This window comes from Cygnus atratus, chromosome 1 (assembly GCF_013377495.2).
Source record: "Cygnus atratus isolate AKBS03 ecotype Queensland, Australia chromosome 1, CAtr_DNAZoo_HiC_assembly, whole genome shotgun sequence".
Taxonomy (NCBI): domain Eukaryota; kingdom Metazoa; phylum Chordata; class Aves; order Anseriformes; family Anatidae; genus Cygnus; species Cygnus atratus.
The window spans coordinates 208,006,440-208,027,045 of NC_066362.1; the positions used below are offsets into that span (position 1 = coordinate 208,006,440).

The 20,606-nt window shown below is 53.7% G+C and overlaps 1 protein-coding gene across 1 annotated transcript in view; it reads left to right on the forward strand.

The window, feature by feature from the left end:
- The window catches only part of CLPB (caseinolytic mitochondrial matrix peptidase chaperone subunit B), an 81,288-nt gene that overhangs the window by 33,915 nt on the left and 26,767 nt on the right, over positions 1-20,606 (forward strand). Inside the window, exon 6 of the mRNA XM_035571733.2 lies at positions 17,539-17,636. Coding sequence (XP_035427626.1) covers positions 17,539-17,636 — 98 coding nt within the window. The remainder of the gene's footprint in view (positions 1-17,538; positions 17,637-20,606) is intronic.

Here is a 20,606-nt window from a genome sequence, read left to right on the forward strand (position 1 = left end):
ATTGGTCCTCTCTGTTAGAGCACAGAGTCCTTCTCATAAATCCTGCTTTAGTGTTCTCTCTTACATACTCGTGACTCTAGATACAGATCCAAAGAGAGGAAGATTCATGGATTATAGGATAGTTCAGGCTGGAAGGAGTCACGGGAGGTCTCTAGTCAAAGCCCCTGTCAAAGCCACACCAGGCTGCGCAGGGCTTCAGCCAGCTGGGTCCTGAGGACCTCCGAGGATGGACGTGGCACAGCCTCGCTGGGCAGCCTGTTGCAGTGCTGGACTGTCTTCGTGGGGAGAAAGCTCATCAGCAAAAGTAGAGGAAAAGAAGAAGATGCTTTTAGCCGACAGAATAGAGATGTGCTACCATGACAACAGTTTTTTATATTTACCCTCCTGCTGATCTTTACCAGGATGACATTTGCTTCTTTGTTATGCTGCTGTCCAGAACCAGAGTCCGCTGCATGCGTACCTAGGTGAGCACGGTGCTGTTAAATTAGCTGCATCTGCCCGTCATGCACCTTGTTCTGCGGACCATGGAGCTAGTGAGTTCTGCTTTCCTCCAGATTTATGTCCTTCGTCCCTGCCATTCCTCCTACTACAACAATTTCAACTCCTCTCCTCCCTGTGGAGGCACCTAGGGCACCCCTGAGCAGCAAACAGCAGTGCCGTGAGTTGCACACAAGTGTGTGCTTGCTGACCAGCCAGCAGCCGTCTGCCAAGTGCAGCGTGTGAGAGCTGAATGCTGTCAGCCTGTCCCTGCAGTGGAGAGACTCTCTAGCGTCTCTCTAGCCAGATGCTGATTTCACAAACATTTTAGGAATGTCATGATCTCTGTGGTGTGGGCGTCTCAGGGGTTCGGGAGTGAATTCTCGGGTAGCAGGCAGGCAGATAATTGTGTGACATGTCCGCATAAGGCTCATTCCGTAAGAAAGCAACTAAAAAGATAATGGAAAGTATCATCCATTAAAAGTAAACATTCCCAGAAGAGATGAGGAAAAATTAATGTAGGAACATTGAACCTCGATACTCATCTGTATGTATGCTCGTTACCTTTCACAAATAGAAAAATAAGACGGGAAGTTTGGAATTCAATGCCACTGAATTCCACGGTTAACTCTGGGTCAGGATTTCTCTCTGGATACCAAAACCCCATTTCTTGGCCATGAATTAACCCCCCAAAACGAGGCACGGAAAGAAGACCTACTGCAAATGGATTTGACCTAGGTTCTTGAGGTTTGCTTGGAGAGAAGGGAGCTCGAAAAGCCGACAGCTGCTCTGGCGTCTGTGGGAGCGTGTGCTTGTGGTGCCTGGGAAGTCCTCAGACCAAAATATTGGCCTGCGTGCTGTGCAGCGCATGTGGCTGGCACGGCCGACCTGCTCCGTGTTCGCAGCATGTGCAGACACCGCCTGAGCACTCGGTCTGGCACTAAATCTGCGCGGTCCCACCGCACGGAGCCACCGTCCACGGGCACCGGTGGGCAGGCAGCTCTGCCGGAGGAGCTGCTGCGACAGCACCGGGATGCCCGTGGGAGGAACAGGGTGGAATTCCCCCTCTCGTGATGGGTAAGCTGTGAGTTCACGGACCAGAAAGGGCCATGGTGGTGAACGCAGCAGGCAAGGGAGGCTCTGGGGTGTTAGGAGGGAGGCAGCGTGGTCAAAGTGCTCGTCCCGGCAGCGCTGGGAGCAGATCTGGGCAGGGCGAGCCTGTGGCTCGTGGGGCTGGGGCGTCTCACACGTGAGAGGCTGTGAATTTCGGCAGGGCTGTGTTCTCTCTAGAAACACCTCAAATACAGGCGTGGACTAGCCACAAGGGCAGAGGAGCAGTCTTCTGTGAAGATGGTAGAGCGCTTCGCAGCAGCAGGGATGTGTGTTGGCCACAGTGGTAAGGAGAGAAGACGATGGCAGAGCTGCCAGCAGGAGGCTGAGAGCTCTTCTTCAGTCCGTCGAGTTTGGGCTGGCAGCCACCTGCCTCGTACCGTCCGGGGAAGGGCTGGAAGAAGAGTTTTTCCAAAGATCCCTGGGTGTTCTTTCTGCCTTTCAAAGTCTCCTTGCAAGATGGGTGTGTTACGAGCAGACTGAAAGCGATGGGGCAGCTGCTGGGTATCGGAAGCGTGGGTGAAATATGGGTGCAAGTAAGTGAAGTTAGTGAAGAATTTAAGCCATACTGGATAAATAATGGCAAGTAGCAAGTCCAGCTCATTTCTACATCTGTCCCCTGCTCAGCTGTCTGAGTGCCATGGCCGTGTACAGGCCTCTTTTGATAGAGAGGACTGTTCTTTTGGTTTGAAAGCTGTTTCTGTTTGTGGGCCTCTGTGCCGGAGCCACTGTCATCTCCATCAACGACCACTTCTGCTGCTCGATGCTCACAGAGAGTTCTTTGTTCGCGGCGGAGTGTCTCAGCTCAGAAGAACTCACTTGGATCTCAGAAGAAAAGCACACAACAATCTGCAGGATTGCGTTTGTTTGAGTTCAACTGAAGGGACTGAGTATAAAATCAGAGTAAAATACCAAATTTAGTCTGCCATAGCACTAAGGTTTGACGATCCTCGTCGACATTCTGTACCTAATCCAGCCCCGTGGAAATTCTCCTGGACACAGATGCAATATAGCCTACGCTAAGAGTGCATTTCCAAGTGAAAACCATCATCTTGCAAAGATACAAGCGTGTCCCAGTGCTTGGACACTGGGAAGAGCAGTCCGCAGACATGATTCTCTGCTCGGTGCATGATGTGCAAGACCACACCGAAGTCCTTGTAGGATCCGAGGCTAACTTTGTCATGTTCTTCAGCTTAATCTGCCTTTGCCTGTCCGTGCACAACATCCATTTACCCTTGGCAGTCATAGCTATGCTGAAAACTTGTGATGATCTAAATCACAGCCGTGTCCCCTCTCTTGCCAGGTGAATTCCTGGGGGCTGGTGGTGCCGCACCGGCCTCTTCCCTCTCCTTTCAGTGAGTCCCGCAAGCAGAAGCGCGATTTCACGACCGGCGCGTGGCGCGACACGAGGATTTCATTGCCTTGGCTCGGGGTGCTCCCCTCCTCCCAGCTCCGTGCGGTAACAAAGCCCCGGGCCGGCATTCTTGGTCGTGTAATCTGTGCTGAATACACGGCTGCGAGGCTGAAGGTCTCCGAGTGGAGATCGAACACCTTTCACAGTGTGCCTGCCGCAGGCCCTTTGTGAGGATAATTTCCCCGAGCGGTCTGCCATTGACATCTGAGAGTAGGATGTTTCCTGTTTGCTGACATGGAACAGGCTCCCCTCGCTCCCTCCTTTACACTTCCCTACACCTGCCTTTTTACTAAGTGTCCATTTACTCTCCCGAACACTTCCTTCGCTTGGTGCCCTGCCCTCGGGGCCAAAGCCATTAACTGCCCAGGCCCCTCTGTGCTGAAACAACCGCCCCGTTGTGCGGCACATTTTTAAGGGAAGCCCCGTGTGCCTCCCCCTCACCCCACCTCCCTGGCCTTTTGTGGCCTATTCAGCGACTCACTTGACCCCTCCAGGACCTTATCCCCTTGTGGTCAGCATGTGTGTGCCCAGCAGACCGCGAGACGAAGTCGCTGCTCTGTTGTCCTTCGGGGCAGTTGCTGGTGACATTTCACAGTCTCCTGACCTGAGCTGACACCATAAATATCAGTGTTTATGTGAAGGAGTGGGTGGGAGCTCACATCTACTGACTGCACCAGTTGCTGCTCCAGGCACGATCGATGCAGAGGGCTTTGTGTGCGCCGTGGAGGAAGGAAGGCAGGGTCTCCAGCTACTTGGTGATGGAAGCGTCTTGGTTTTAGAGGGAGCTTTTATAATGTCACCAATTAAATCTGCTACGCGAAATAGCCCGTACTAAAAGGTTCACCTTCCTGCAGGCAACGGGGCAGCCGTGCCATAGAGCTCAGCCTTCCTCTGTCAGCCTTCTGAGTCCGATTCTGCTCCAGAACCTGTTGCCAAAAGGCAGGTAGCCAGAGTTGCCCAGGCAGGCACTGTTCAGATTTGTCTGAGAGCGCGGAGGTCTGTGGGGAACTCGGTTCCTGTGACCCCCACCCAGTGCCGGTAAGCCCCGTGGGTTTCTTCCCACCATCTGTCACCCTCTTAGCCCTGGGCTTTCACCAGTAGTCAAACCAAACCTCGCTGGTGGCTCACGCTGCTGCCAGCCGCTTGTCCTCCAGCACAAGGGCAGCGTCAGCGCGTGCGAGCTGCTGTGAGCAAGCCTCTCCCTGCAGAGAGCCCAGGAGCGGGCTTGCATGCAGAGCCCATCGCTTCTGGCGCTGTGGATGCAGCGTTCTCAAGCCCTGCAGCAGATGGATTCAAGACGATGACGAAGGCAGCAAAGACACAACGTGCAGCACCTACATTTCTGTGCTCGGAGGCCTGGCTGTTCTCACCCTGCCTGTACTGCTGCAGACGAGGGCTCAGAGAGGCGTGGGGTGTTTTGCAGTCACGGGGGATTTGTTTTGTTTAATTCTGGGGACATCCCTGCAGTCTTGTATTTTTATTTTGTTACTCCCACGTGACAAGTACAGAGCAGGGTTTTAGGTCCAAAGAATACCTGCAAAGCTTTAGTTTTGGGCAGCAAGTACCTGATGCTACTTCATTAGGCTAATGTGGGAAAACGAATTCAGGTTTAAAGTATTCTAGCAGTCTGAAACCTGGCATGTGAAAAGCGAGGCTGTGAGGGGCAGAGCCTAACCAGGGGAACTGAGCAGAAGGAGGCTTGTAGGAGCCTGAAGAGACTGGAGAAGTTCACCAGAAATTGTTTGTCCCCGTACAACTCTTGACTGGTCTCTCCCTCGTTAAATCAAGCCCAATCTGCTTGCCTTTGTTTTGAAGGGTGCCATCAAGCTCTCATTTGCTGTTGTGAGGTCATGCAGCTGATGGCCCTGGTGTCAGCCCTGGTGTCAAACAGGCATCGTGGCGTGGAAGGAGCTCACCTGAATGCCGCAGAGCTCTTCTGTTGTCCTCCACAGCGCTCTCTCCAGCGCTCAGCAGACTGCAGGAGCCCCTCCGATGGTTTGGTGATGCCTCAGCTGTTGGCTCGGCGGTGTTTCATGGCTGGCACGTGTTCCTCTGGCTGTGCCCAGCTGTTGTCTCATACTTCACAGTTTTTGAAGAACAGCATCTGTGCCCCTGACTGGAGCATTTGGGTCCAAAGGTACTGCAATAGTCACGAGGGACAAAGAGGGTGCTAGGAGGACAGTCGTGTTTCCCCAGCAGGGTGGTGTCGGATCACAGAGCCATAAAAGCAGCGGGGCATCTCTGGAGATCATCTAGTCCAGCCCACTGCTCAAAGCAGGCTCACCTGGAGCAGGTTGCCCAGGTCTGCATTTGGTTGGGTTTTGAGTGTCTCAGAGAAGGGATACTCAGAAACCTCTCTCAGCAGTGCAGGGAGGCTGAGTCCAGGTCACAGAATCCCAGAATCATCTGGGTTGGAAGAGACCTCCAAGATCACCGAGTCCAGCCTCTGACCTAACACTAACAAGTCCTCGAGATCGGGTTCGTCAAGCCAGACCTGCCTTTCATAAACCGCACAGCAAACTGCTGGGGAGCCGGGAGAGGAGCATTGGTCCTGACTTCACCCGCTGCCTCTGCTGCCGTGGCTGCCACCAGACCCATGCTTGAGTCGATCCGTGCTAACTTGTAAAGGGTGAGTGATCTGGTCAGCTCTGCACACAGCTGTGAGTGACCGGGTCAGCTCTGTGCACACAGCTGTAAGTAAAGGAGAGGGGATGGGGGGGAACAGAAAGAAAGAATGTGCGTTTATGAAAACATTTGAGCTGAAGCTGCAGTGACCCAGGCTTCCGAACTCGATTTGCCAGTAAATTGAGCGCAGTACGTTTGTTGGTAATGCTCCACGCTCACCTATGTGGTACACCGTAATTGCAAGTATTGTAAATAGGATGAACGATAGGTAAAGGAATTACTGAGCTGGCATTACAAGGGATGCTCCTTTGACATCAGAAAGTGAAAGTGCGCGTGGTATTAGCAGGAAAATTCAGGTTGTAATTAGAGCTGGCTTTCTTGTGTTGGAATTCTGCGTGATATGCCTTAGACTCAAGGGCGTTTTCGGCTTTTCCTTGAGGGAAAGGCTCTGTTCTTGCAGCGAGAGGGCGAAGGACATCACCAGACTGCTGCGGCCTCCCCATGTCCCCACGGCCAGAGCGTGGCAGCAAGGAAGAGGGGGAAGCCCAAGCCCTGAGAGGGGTCGTTGTCCAGTTCACTGCGCTCAGTGGGGTCACCAGCATCAGCAAGAGGAAACCGGGGTAACTAAACGAGAAGCTGAGGAAGCCAAGCTGGCAGAGATCTGTTGACGCTCTTTTCTGATGGATGGATCCCCAAAAACTTCTAGCCAAGGTTCAGATACAACTGAATTCAAACCAACTGACAATTTGTGCTTTGCTTGGTTCTCTGCTTAGCCATCCGTAGAGATTGATCAGGGTGAAAAGCACTGCGCCAGGGCCCAAAAGAGCGTGCAGCAGTAGTTGGTGTGCTTGAACAGTTCCAGCACGAGCTGGTTCCCTTCAAAATCATTTTTTCTAGAGCTACCTTGGCAGCTTTTCCTGTCTCACCCTTTAACGTGATCCCTGCCGGCTCTGCCTCTGTGACCTGGGATCAGCCGGGGCTTTGGAAGCACCAGTGGCTCGGCACGGGTACGGCAGGGGAGAGCAGCACAGGAGCCTGGTGTTTGTTTGGCCCACGGCACCTGCGTTCGAAATGCACACCGTGTCCGCCTGCGGTGCTCTGGGAGGATGTGTGCTCGTCCTGAAAGCCGGCGTTGCTGCAGCTCAGTGTGGGGAGAGGAAAAGCACAGGCTGCTCTGGTTCTGCCTCAGATCAACCAGTTAAGAACCAGCTTGTCTAGGGAAGAAGAAGGCTGTAACTAACCCAGTCCCAGTGAGCACAAGTAGGCCGGTTTGCAATCATACCTCTGCCTCTGCCGTCCGGGATCCCACCAGCAGCCTCGGTAAGCGCTCGTGCAGGGAGCATCCCTGCCCTGCACAGAGCCACGGGGACCCCTCCGAGCCCCAGCCCACGGCGCCAGCAGGAGCTGCTGAGTCCTCTGAGCTCCTGCGAGTTCCCCGGAGGACACCAAGCCCTCCCTTACCCAGAGGTGGCAGCGGGGCGTCAGGATCGGTGTTCTGGAGAGCCCCTTGCCCGGAGGTCCCCAGGTTTCTGTCCTGCCACTTGCTGCAGGTCTGGCTCGCACAGTAAAGGCACCTGCCATAACGCAGCCAGCCCAGGCCAGCTGTTGTGCAAGAGTGCCTGAAAGCCTCCCTCCCTCTCCGTGCTCATATTTACAAGGGAATGTGATAAATTCCGTATTGATTCCTTCTGTTGCACTGTAAATTTTGCAAAAGATGATTAAATAGTGCAATAGAGTCTGCGAGCACCGTGGCTCAATATGTTCTGGGCCGGCGTATCGACCCCCTCCATCCGACGGCAGCAAGTTCCACTCCCAGCCGCGCCAGACCAGTAATTAAAATCCTGTGAGACTGGGATTTAAAAACCAATCATATCACGGCACTGAAGCTTCTAACATCCCACCGTGGCGAGAGCAATAAGGGTATGAGTGCAAGCACATTTATGTCCGTGTCGGAGTGCTTAAGAATAGTTTCCCCATAGGGCAGGGGAGCAAATAGATCCCTCTCTAAGTGTTTCTGGGTACAAAACTCTGCAGTGACATAATGTTTGTCGTGAACTTAATAGCTCTGCACACGTGTAGACGTATGGAGGGATGATGATTCTTTGGTTTCCCTTCCCATAGCGTTACCTCACAAACAAGGGTAAGGAGGATTGTTCTCACACCCAGGTACCAAGTGGGCAGAAACATAGACTGACATTAGAGTAAGCGAGGACGGAAAGGAGCAGGTAGGCCAACTGGTTTTACAAGGCATCGCCAAGAATAGAGGTTTTTGTGAGCCCAACTTCAAATTGTCTGAGCCCTTCCATACCCTGCTCCTTCCTGGGCATTGCCGGAAAAGGCTGCTTGAAAGCAGTCTGAATTAAAGTCCCTGGGCAAGTTGAAAACAGTTTTGAGATCAGATTTAGCTAACATTCTTCATGCCTTTTTTACCTCAGGTATGTCAGATTTTGTGCTCAGAGCGCAAAACTTGGCAGCTTGGCTCCCCTGCTTCATCCTTATCTGGAGGTCCCGCAGCGCTGCGCACCCACAGCACTGCTCGTGTTCCCTGCCAGCCGCCCTGCCCACGGAGCTGCAGGAGGGAGGTTGTCGTGCCGTGCCGTGCCGTGCCGTGCCGTGCCGTGCCGTGCCGTGCCAGGGGCAGCAGCAGCAGCAGAGCCCTTGCTCGAAGCAGCACTGCAGAAGAGTCTGCCCTGGGAGCAGCTCCCCCATGCCATGACATGATCTGGGGACATCCCCGTTTGCACAGACGGGCCGTGGCACTGGGAAGGAGACACCTGGGTTTGCTTTCTCTGCTTGCACAAGATCTGCAGACCGTGTGTGCTTTACTTCGGGCTGGGTGTGTGTGTGTGTGTGGAGAGGGGTTGGGTACCCCGCCGTGCTTAAATGTTAAAGCACGAGCACCGTCCAGTAGGATACCGGTAAGAAAGCAGATGCAAAATAACACATTCGTATTTAACACACATGAATTTATTTTTTTCTCTTTCTCTTGCAACCTTCCCATTTGCCATGCATCTGTTTCATGCATTCAAAGAGAAATCCAGTCCTGTGCTGTTACTGCTGGGGGGTCAGTTCTGGCCAGGTTGTACCTGTGCGCTGGGCACAGCTCTGCTGAGTTCCACTGGGGTTGCTAAAAGCAGATTTAAGCTGCTCTGGTTGCCCCTGCTTCAGCAGGGGTTGGACCAGATGGCCTCCAGGTCCCTTCCAACGTCCACTGTTCTGCGATTTGGTCATCCTGCTGAATTTTGTAATTTTATACCAGAGCGAGAATCTCTGGGCAAGAGTCCACAGAGGCAGTAGCCTTTGTCACAGCACCGAACAGCCTGAAGGAGATCAAGCAATTGTGGAGGGTCTGTTGTGAATTTCAAGCAGCGTTCTGCGTTCCGTACCCTGAGAGCTGCCATGGCGTGCAGTGCCGCATCGTGTGTTGCCTCATCTCACCCGCCAAGGACACCAAGTCACCTCCAGGATGCGGTGCGTCTGAGTGCAGGGTGCGACGTGGGCTGAGGTTCGGGAGGTGTGGGGCGTTCCCAGCCCTGCCCAGGACTCGCTGCTCTGGTATCCTGCCTCCTCGCTGTCTTCCGCCCCGTATCCCGTCCGTCGGCACAGCGGGCTCCTCGAGGCAGGGCGCTGGTTGCTCGTGCCTAAGGACGCAGCGAGGGTGGGAGCACACGTCTGACCCACGGATGGGGACGGTGCTTAGGAGAAACCCCACGACAGCCATCCCCCGGCCAGGCTCAGCGACCTGCAGCCCAGCCTCACCCGCGGGGCTGCTCTCTGCCCTCCCAGCCTTGGGTGGTTTTTCTTCCCGGAGTTTCTCTGACCGCCTTTTGGCCCCTGCTGCCCTGCAGCATCCAGCCCTTCGGCAGGGAGTCCGGCAGGACCCTGCTCCGGGGGGATGAGGGGACCAGAACCGAGCGCAGCCCTCGAGGCACAGGCAGGCATGGGTCGCTAGCGGCACCGGGACACTTTCTGGTCCGTTCTTTCTCCTTTCCGAAGCAATTCTCGCCTTGATTCAGCAGTAAGCTAACGTTTCACGGAACTGTTCATGGCCACTCCAGATTCTGATGCCTGGTTTCCTGCTGAAAGGTGGCTCAGTGCCTGTCACTGCTGGTGTGCAATTCCGATTGATTTTTCCATGTGGGCATTGGCTTACATCTATTATATGAGTTGGGTTTCACTTGCCAGCTCATCGCCGTCTGTCAGTAGGCTCTGAACAGATCAGTATTGGTGGTCATCATCGTGTCAGTGTTAGCCCTCCTTCCTGGCAATTCACAGATGCTGACCCCACAGGCATCAGCATGAATCCTTTGGGTGTCCCTGCACAGCCTTCTTTCCCTGAGCACACTGACCACTTGCTCTCCTTTGCTTATGTCCTTTGTTTTCGGTGGCTAAGTCGTTACTTGTCTACGGGGAGTCTTCCTGTAGCAGCCTGCTGCTTGGGTGAGGAGCTCCGAGGTTCTCAGACACTGCTCAGCTCCCACAGCCACCTCTGTCGGTGGCAGAGGGAGGCTGGGCGTGGGAGCACTCAGGGGTAACCACTTCTGCAAAGCAGCCTTTGAACATTTTTTCATAAAATCTCTGAGCCCTCGGGTTACATCTTGATCAGCTATTGAAACTCACGTCGTCTGGCTGCCTTCCAGTTTCTGATACAGTTAAAAAGAGGTTTTTGGTTTTATTCCTGAAGCTTCTTTTAAATCCTTTTTGTCCTGCGTTATTGCAGCTTTGCATTTAGCTTCCTAGAGCAAACGCTCTGTTGTTTTCCTCGTTTCGCTGAAGGGCGGTTCATTTTTAAGATCATAACTTTTCCCGTTTAAAGACTTTTTAATAAACAGCATGGGTTTCTTTAGCCTTTAATGTCCACATTTCTGAACGTTTTCTGCTGGCTTTTATTTCTACCAAGACTCCTGTACTCCTTTGGAGCAAAACTCCTGGGCAAAAGATCCCTTGCAGGAGTTTGCTTATTACGAGGTTAAGCATGAGAAAGCGTCCTGCTGCAGCGTGCTGCGTGGGAGCTGAGGTTTTGGAGAAGGAAAGCCTTTTGCTCCATCCAAGCCTGAATTCAGACTTCCTGAGACTCATGAGCTTTCTGGCTCTTTGTTTCAGGAAGCACCTCCTGGTCTCCGGTTCGTACCGATTTATCGATTTATTCCTATCACGCTTTTTGCCCTTGCAGTCTCTGCGGTTTTTCTTAGCGTGCCCCGTCCTCCGGTCCCTCAGAAGAGTAATCCTGCTACTGTATTTTCCCAGCTCAGCCAGGACATTTCATTCTGTACAAATTCTGTGTCACTGGCAAGAACAATCAACTTATTTTTATATATATATATATATATTTGTCTCCAGCCTTTCTTTAATACGTAAGATCACTACTCCACCCACGGGACTTGTTCTTTCACCGCAGTACAATTTACACGCTAGCACTGAGGTATCCTGACGTAATGTTCCTGCCTGCTATTTCCAGGCTCCTCTAAAGCATGCACTCCAGCTTGCACAGCCTAGATTTGGACTTTGCTGCTGCTGTCTGTGTAGAAGCAGATGCCCTCCTCCTCTTGGTCTGGTTCCCGAGGTTTGTGAGCACTGACCCAGCTGCACCTCAGCGAGGCCCTCTCCTCCTTGCTGTTTTTCACCTTCCCCCATCAGCATTTGACCCTCCTCAGAACTTCAGCCTGTTTCTGGTTTAGAGGGATCTCTCCTCACCACCTAGAGCTCCCTCTACTCCAGAAACACCTCTAGTTCGTAATTAAATCCGAACCCTTCCATCCTACACCCCTTTCTCAGCCTCTCAGCTGAGGCACCATCCCCTTGTTTGTTGGTGGATGTGTTAAAATTTATTAAAAACCGTGCACAGTCCTGGTAGCGACTGGGTAAATTCTGTGAGAACAAATCCTCAGGAGGATGAGCTGCCAGCACGGCTGGTTAAGGCGCAAGGTATTTTTTTCTTTCATGCAGGCAGATGCAGAGTTCTGCATGCTGGGAGAGGAATTATTGACCTGTGGGAAGTGGAGGCTCTGAGGAGACGCGAGTCCCAGCCAGAGCAGCAGGGAGAAGCAGGGAGAGCTGATAAAGCTGAACGAGCCAGGCCAGCCCCAGGCTGTATTAACAGGGCAACAGTCAGAGGGCGAGAGTGGTTTTAGGCAGGACGGGCAGGGCAAGAACTAATGCATGACGCTGCGCAAACGCATGTTGGAGAGGCTTCAAGCACGAGGCTGGACCAGCACCAGGAGGAACGAGGGGCAGCACATTCTGACCCCAGGAGCTCCCGGCTGCGGCTGCTGCCTTCCCGGGGCACGCGTTAACCAGCACTCGTTTTGGTGGCACTGATCCTGCGTCACAGAAACAGAAATCCTTCTGCAATATCCTGAGCTCGGGAAGCCAGCAAGTTACTCAGGAGCAAGGATGGCATTTCACAGCAGCCTTCATCTGCATGTGTGCTTCTCCTGATGTAGTGCTCATGGGCTGATCTGTCGGGCTCAAAGAAAGTTCTTTAACGTGGCTTCTCATTAAAGTGATGCTTCGTCCGGTGACAGAAGGAGAGAGGACTCAAGGAGCCATAGAAGTGAATTCAGAAAATCCTGCTGAACCGAACCGAGTGGTATCACCGCAGTAAGGCACAACAGCACGCTTGGGGATCTTCTGCTAAATCTTTTTGCACCTCGCAGTTAGTGTTTGTGGTATCATCGCATTATAAATGCTCACATTTTTAATGAGGATCCTATGAGTCACTGACGAGTGATTCCAGCTGCTCGGTGTGATGGATCTGCAGTCCTCAACTACGTTTGTAAACCCTTCAGGTAGCGAAATGCAGCTTGCCTGACAAGACCTGCTTTTCATACAGCCTTGCAGTGTTGGTTCTGCCCCTGCCCATCCCACCTGTATCCAAAATTCTCTAGTTTGCCACCCTCCCTAGCGATGGCCTGTATCGCTGCAAGGATTTTTGCTCTCCACTTTCTAGCTCAGCAGCCATTTGTGTTTTTTGTTGATGTCTTTAGCATCACTTCTGTCCCGCACCTCTTCGTTTCTGGTTCGTGGTGATTCTCCTCCCACCCTCCCTGGACTGAGCGTACTGCTTCGGAGTCTGACTGCTGTCCTGGGGGGAAAGAGGGTCTCACACCACAGCCGTTTCTCTGGGGAGCAGGTTGCTGGGATTTCTCCTCTTCCCTGAGAATTTTAATTCACTTTTTCACTCTTTTCTTCCTCCTTTTTTCCTCCGCATTACTTTTTTACATACCTTCTTCAACTCAATGAAGGCAGAAGCCTAGATGTGCACGGGTGCACGCGTGGGGCTGCGTGTAGATGTGTGCGGGTGAGAAGCCACACGTCTGGGAGCTGATGCACGCTCAGCACTCCCTCTGCGGAGATTGTCGTTTCCACTGGAGAGACCACAGGCAGAATTAGCCTCAGCACATCGAGACACTGAGGTGGTTTGATCTCATTTTGCAGATGGGTGCCATGGGCAGAGTAATCAGCAAATGCCACCGGGTAAAGAGGGGTAGTGCTGGGTGCTAAATCATCCGAGTATTGTCCTCCGCTGTGCCTGAAGCTCCGAGTCGCACCCGCTACTGTTGAAGATTTTGTTCTTGGCCTTCCCTTGGTGAGATTTGGGGACATCCCTGGGGCAGTGCGTGTTCACGCTGAAATTCAAGCAGCTGGGGAGATTCATTTGACCTGGTAGCAGGGGCAGGTCCTCAGCAAGGGCTGAAGGTGGCTGCCAGCGAGTGGAGCAGTGCCCGGTAACGTGTCCCTTCCATTTACCGAGGTATCGGACAGAAAAAGGGGTGGCAGGATCCCAGGCTCTGGCGGCCACGTTCCTATTAACGGTGTATGTTAAAAGGCGCTTGTGAAATACGTGTCTTATTGATTTAAAAACAGGTTTATGTTACTGGAAAAAGGGGTGATCATGCTAATTCAATCACTGAAGACTCGGGAGGACAGAAGTCTTTTTATATTACTTTAACTAGCCGTGTGGAGCAATAACAATGTCATGCCTTGTCAAAGCTGACGGCTGATGACATTCTGTAATCCCCAGCAGGTGATACGGGCTGCTTCCTCTTGGCGAATCCCAGACTATTTTGGTGCTTGAACAGGACCACGGAGAGGTGTAACTGCGGTGGCAAATTGCATTTCGCACACCGGGGTTGTGCAATCCGTCCCCGGGCCTGCCTGCCGCCCAGAGCCTCTCTGGTTCGAGATGATCTCTGTGTGCCCCCCCTCAGCAGCATGCCCACTCTAGGTTTGAGGACTTCCCGTCTTTTTTTCCTGGGATTTAGTTTCCTTCGCCAGAACAATTAGTCGTCCTGGTTTTTCCCCCAGGAGAAGTGGTCTGGGTCCTGCAGAGGGTGCTACGTGGGAGCGGGGTGCTCCCCGCGTCCTCCCCGGCGTGCTGCAGCACGGGGCGGGCAGGCGGGCTGCGAGGGGGGCCAAGGCGGTGCTCCTGGCGGAGGGGGTGCTCGCTGAGCCCGAGCAGATGTAAGGGGCAATCCCTGAGAATTTTCCATCCCTCCTGTGGCTCTCACGCTGTGCCGAGGACGGGCTGTGTGCCCCGGCCCGTCCCAAGCTCGTCCAAGAGCTTCGCGTCTCGAGCTTCCACTCGAGAGGAGCTCGGCGCTGGGGCTGAGCCTGGGTTTGTGCTGGGACCAGGGAGCAGCGTTGGTCCTGCACAGGGCTTGCTCCGTGCTGAAACGTCCGTGTGGGCTCTGAGCTGCCAGCGCTGCGGGAAGGGCTGAGCTGGGTGCGCTCCTCAGCGGGAAGGATCTGGTGAGGACCTGGGAGAGGTGGAGGCACCTTGAGGAACTAGGCAAGTGACACAGAGATGTCTAGACAAATGACACAGAGAGACGGCTGCAAGGTCAGGCCCCGGCTGAGAACCTGAATTACGGACAGCTGGGACAGGGAGCAAGGATGGAGGACGCGGAGCAAGGATGGAGGACAGGGGGCAAGTACTGAGGCCAGGGAGCAAAGATGGAGGACAGGGAGCTAGAATGGAGGATAGGAAGCAAGGAGTGAGGAAAAGGAGCAAGGGTGGAGGACAGGGAGCAAGGATGGAGGACAGAGCAAGGATGGAGGATAGGAAGCAAGGATGGAGGACAAGTAGCAAGGGCTGAGGACAGGGGGCAAGGATGGAGGACAAGGAGCAAGGATGGAGAATGGGGAGCAAAGATGGAGTACAGGAAGCAAGGGGAGAGGAAAAGGAGCTAGGACAGAGGACAGGGTGCAAGGATGGAGTATAGGAAGCAAGGAGAGAGGAAAAGGAGCTAGGACGGAGGACAGGGAGCAAGGATGGAGGATAAGTAGCAAGGACTGAGGACGGGGGCAAGGATGGATGTCAAGGAGCAAGGATGGAGGATGAGGAGCAAGGATGGAGTGCAGGAAGCAAGGAGAGAGGAAAAGGAGCTAGGATGGAGGACAGGGAGCAAGGACAGCACCACGGTGGGTCCCACGCTGCCTCCCCCCGGAGGATCCCACCCGATGCTGCTGGTGGTGACCCCCGCTCCCCCCTGGTGCCGACGCATTGAGGACGGGTACCCGCGCCCGCCGCGTCCCGCGCTCTATTGACAGTTATCCAGAATCCGAAGGAATTCAAGACAAATTGTTAAGAGGATGGAGTTAATAAAATTTGAAAAATTGAGGCCTGTCACTCTACTAAACTTTTTTCGATACCGCTGACAGAAACATATTTCCCCAATGAGTGACCTTACGCAGCTGCTCCAGCTAGGCGCTGCCGCGCGGGTGCTGGGCGAGAGCCGGCGCGCTATTTATCAAATATGATAAGCCGGGGCCTACTAATGTGAGCAGGGAGGTGCAGGAGGGCCGGGGGAGGAGGCGGCCGCCTCGCACAGCCCGAGGTGTCGCCCAGGTGTCCATCTCCAGCCCCAGACAGCTGGTGGGAGGTGACGGATTGCCTCCTATTAAGCCCGGCGAGGCCGGAGCCCGCTGGGCGCACGCAGCGGGGCCGAGGCGCCCGGCCGTGGGCGGCTGCAGGGGTGGGCGAGGGCAGCGGGGAGGGGGCGGCGAGGAGGGAGGTCAGGCCGGGGCGCTGATGAACCGGTGGCCACTTTGGCGTTCTGTTAGCAGGCAAAGTGACACCGTTATTTATGGCGGCGTAATATTTTATTGCTGCCGGTACTGGAGGTGGGAATCGACCAGTCGCGCGAGTCGGGTTCTATCAATTATTGCAGCAATTAGTCAAGTCGTCAAAGCCATTAACAGGGGGATTAGGCCAATATTGGAGAGCCATTATTGATAGATCCAGGAGAAGGGAAGAGCCGAACAAACCTCAGCCTTCATTTGAGATGAAAGCGGGCCTCGCCTCGAGGATGTCATCACTTGGAGAGCCCCGGACGTGCCCCCCTGCGCAGCGGGGAGGGGACCGGGAGGGCTGGGGAGGGGGCGGCGAGCTCTGCCTCCGTAAGGGATATGGAGTGGCGGGCCCCGGCCCTGTGCAATCTCACCTGTCTCCATCCTATTCTTTATTCGCAATGACAAGGCTTGCAATAGAAATTACTCTGTGTCGAATGTTTATGGAGCACATTTTTCATTCTGTAAGCAAATATAGATCCCCGATGCCAGTGCCTGGAAATGGCTAATCTCCCCGGCTCGCGATAGCGCAGCCCTCTCTCCTCTTTCATATATTATGACTGCTGCTCGCTTTTATGGAGCGCTCGGGGTGCTCGGCGCATCCCCGCGTTCTAGGAGCAGAGGCTGCCGCCCGCCTCGCGTGTGCCAAGGTAGCCGCTTCGCCCCGAGGTGCAGCGGGGCGGAAGGTGTTTGCCACGCTGCCTGCAGAGCGGGGAGCCTGCAGCAGCACCTGGGCAGCTTTTCGGCAGCTCCTGTCCCTCTCCCGTCCCTCCCTGCCGGGCACAGGCACCAGCAGCCCTCCCTGCCCCACTGCTGGTCACCATCACCCCCCCGGTTCTCAGGCTGCAGGCCAGCACTGCCCAGCACCACGACCAGCTCTCCTCAAGGCTGGGTGACTTCTGCCGCTTTGGAACCGCCGGGATGGTTAGGTTAGCTCGAGCACCCTGCCGGGGGGTTCAGCCCAGTTTGAAGGTTCGTTCTCGTGACCTCTGACTGGCTGGCACAGCAAGTTGCGGGGGCACAGGGCACGTGAGCATTTGTGCCAAGTCTCTCTCTGCATTAAGAGATGCTTCCTGAGATGCCGAGAGCCGGAGATGAACCCTGTGGGACCTTGCTTGCATCTCTGACTGTTCCCCGGTAGCTCTCTCTCCTGATCTTGGAGTGCCCTGCCCCAGACTGCCTCTGCATGCTTACCGCTACTTCCCGCCGCACCAACTGGGACCAGTCTGACTGTCTGTGTTCCTCTGCAGCCCGGCACGTCTGGGAAGGGGACGGGGGACAGGGAGCTCTGGGCAGGTTTGTTTCCGTGAGGATGCCCATCTGACTCCCTGCACTAGTTCAGTCTTCGGGGTTTGTTGGCTTTTTTTTTAAATTTATCTCTAAATAAGAGAATGATTTTTCTCCAAAGGCCACTTCTGTGGCTCACGGTGGCAGCTGCTCAGCAGACCACAGCCATCTCCAGCTCCAGCCTGGAGTAACGGAGCGGAGGGATGGCGTGTCCAATCGAAGCTGCCGTGGTCCCATTTGGCTCCCCCAGGATCGGTAGCGGGCGCTTTTGTCAGGCCGTATTTTCCTCTGGCGACCATGTGCTCTCGTCCCCGACAGCAGCTCTTCCCTGCCAGGCCAATTGTTAGGGGAGACAATTCCTTTTCTTGTTCCCCGCACAGCCGCGCATGTAACGGCTGGTTGTACACTGTCCCCTTCTGATCCTGATACCCTCTGGAGCAAAGGTTACAAGGGGACTCGGGCTAGCACGGGGGGCACAAGATGCGCTTCGTGCTCGTTCTGTACCAAGGCTGAACTCTGCCCCCCTGATCTTTTTAATTTCTTCCTGCCATCAGGTGCCAACCCCCTGCAGAAGAACGAAATGGGACACACGCCCCTGGATTACGCCCGTGAAGGGGAGGTCATGAACCTTTTGAGAGCATCAGAGACGAAGGTGAGCCCGAGATTCAGGTGACTTTGTCACTTTTTTTCCATTATAAGAACAATTTTCAGGAAGGTCTGGTGCCTGCAGTGGAGGATCGCCTTAGCACGCTTACACCTCCAAGATGTCACGCTGTTTTGGAAGAAGTCTGTGTAAATTGATGACATGATGCATAAAGGAGGAAGAAAAGAACTGAAGTCTTTATGAGCTGTATCCATAGCTGTGTGCCCTTCTCTTCCGTGTTGATATGTCTTCCTTGACAGTGAGATTCACAGGGACGAGTAATTCTGTCCTGCAAGCCCTTGGCAAAAATACAGTAAAATCGGGATGTTCTTTTACTTCATTTTCTGAAATTCCTGGAGGAAGGATGAGATCTGAGAATTGAAGTTCAGCTGTGGGCCTGGGATCCACGTATTCACAGGCACCAGTCTAAGGCAAAAGACACTGATTTCTGCTGTCTGGCTGTGAAATGTCCGTCGGGTCCCTTCAGCCCCACTTCTCGAGTGGGCTGGAGCCGTCCGTGTCCCTTCCGTGAGTCACGGTTACAAGGTACGTTAAAGAGGGAAAAGATCCCTGCTTGCAGTGGTGCTTCCAGGGAAGGAGCAACAGGGGCAGTTAAGCTTACAGGTTAGCAGGTTATTAGACAATGAGGGACCTGCAGCCTGGTGTCAAGAAATGAAAAGCAGTCAGAGGAATGACGAGTGGAGCCTGGAGAGCACCATCATGCCCACAGTCTCGGTCCCGGCAGGGCAGGAGGGGCTCAGAGCTGCCCTGTGAAAGGGCACCGGTGCCACCAGGTTGCTGCAGCAGAAACTGAGTCACGGTGGGGCCAGGCTTGCTTCTGCTTTCCGACTTGTCCCCTGACGTTGCCTGCCTCAGGTTTTGCTCTACAGGCGTGGAATTCGAACTTGTCTCTTGGAAACCTGAGGTTAAAACTCGCCCGTGCGTGGCAGATGAAGGGAATTTAAACTGTGGCGATTACCGCATTTAGCAGATGCCATCAAGTAAGTCTGCCAGGCAGTCACATCTGCTGGACAGCCTGTGCTTGTCTAGGAAAACCTTGCCCGAGCCGGACTTCAAAGCCACATTCCCCGACCAGAAAACCTGTGTCCGTAGCGCGGAGCACGGCGCTCCTTCCCCTGTGCTAGATCAGAGCAACGAAAGTGGCTGCAGAGCTGACGGCATCTGGTGAGCTGCGCTCGCTGGGACAGCTCTCCAAGCAAGTTTTTAGGAAGGGAGGTTGAAAATGAAGTACTTGGGATCATTGCAGGAGGAGGGAGGAGGAATTATCTGCTGGGTAAAGAGTCTCTGGGGTCCAGCACCGGCAAGAAAACCCACCCCAAACAGCTTGAAAAGCTGCTTTGGTTTTTATGCTTAGCTAATAGATGAAGGGGAGAAAGGAAATATATCTGTAAAGATGCTCCCGATGAAGATGATTGTACTTGTATATAAAACAAAAGACAGTCAAGGCAGCTCGTGATGAATATTCAGCTGGGGGGGATGCAGTGCTCCAAGGGCTGCATCCACCCCAGTATCTGCGTTCCACCGAGAGTCTTTGAGAATTTATTGCTCATTTTAATCACTGCTCGAGAATGAATTGGCAGAACTATTACTGGATGGGCACATCCCATAGATTTTATTTACATATCCTTGTGACAGAATAACAAGGAGTTTTCATATGTATTTTTAATTTATTTTGATTTCCTTTATCCTTCTAAAAAAACTCCGTGTGCGCCTTCCCTGTGCTAGACCACGCTTGCTGGTATCGAGGGCTCTTGAGCTGGTTCACATTGCTGAACACTGCAGGTGAAGTCTAAATACGCTGTCGTGTATATTACAGGGCTGAAAGGAAGGGAGTAGCCCTTGAAACTGTCTTCTGTGTGTACCTGGCCTGAGAGCAGCCCCAGGACGAAGGCTTGAAGACTGATCTCAGTTCCTAGGGTTCTTCCTTTGCCCATTCAGTTGTTGCTCCCCAACACACCCGGCAGAGTGTCAGGAGCTGAAATTTATGTTTAGTGACTTCTCAAGCTTTCCTCAAAGATGATTTCCTCAAAGTCTTCCTTCCCTTCGGTGCCGTAGCTAAAACTCAGCTCTGGAACGCGTCGGTCACATTTGCTTTTCAGCTACCAAAACTCAGCACCATGCTCCCACCCTGTCCCTCTGCTTTGAGTGTTACAGTCCGCAGGGAATCTAACGTCTGCTTACGGTCCCAACCTGACCACCCGGCGGGATTTCCTCTCTCTGTCAGTGGCTGCTGAAGGGTTTTTAAGAAAGCAGTGAGCCCGGACGAGCACGTCGTTGCCCTTTCCCCGTGCTCCCTTCTGGCAGGCAGTGGTGTGAGGACTCCCTGAGCTGGACCTCGTGCCCGCCTCATCGCACCGAATAGCCTTTGGGGGAGCTTTGAAAGAAAACAAACATCCAGTCATGGTTCTAGTGTAGTCTGCTATCTTTCCACAATTCAGGCCTACATTTTGAGAAAAATGTCGGGTTTGGTAGCTTGGTAAGTGTCTGTTAGGCTACACCCAACTTTATATGTAGAATCGGGGAGAGAGTAAGTGCCCTCACAGTGAAAGCTAATTCTTTGCTGCCTGTAAACCCCCCGGAATTACTTCAAGACGCTGTTTGCCCTTCCCACGAAAGGACCGCTCTCTCAGTCTCCAAAGGCTGTAACACTGGGATAGCTTTCTTCATGTCCCTGACTTGTTTTGCAGCTGCCCAGAAGTTTACCATCCTGGCTTCTTTCAACCTTACAAATTCCTTTTCCTGTAAGGCGAAAGATGCCGTGCCCTCCACGTTTGTAGGTTTTCTGCGAAGTTTCCTCCACCCGGTGTTGCCCGCAGCCGCTGGCACGCGAGGCTGCTGCTGGCACGGGGACGCTGGAGCCGTGGTGGCACAGGGCAGCAGCAGGCTTTTCCAGAACACATCCTGAGCAGAAAAGTGTAGCGGGAAAGCTTGGAAAAAGCACTGTGACTGTGCAGCCCT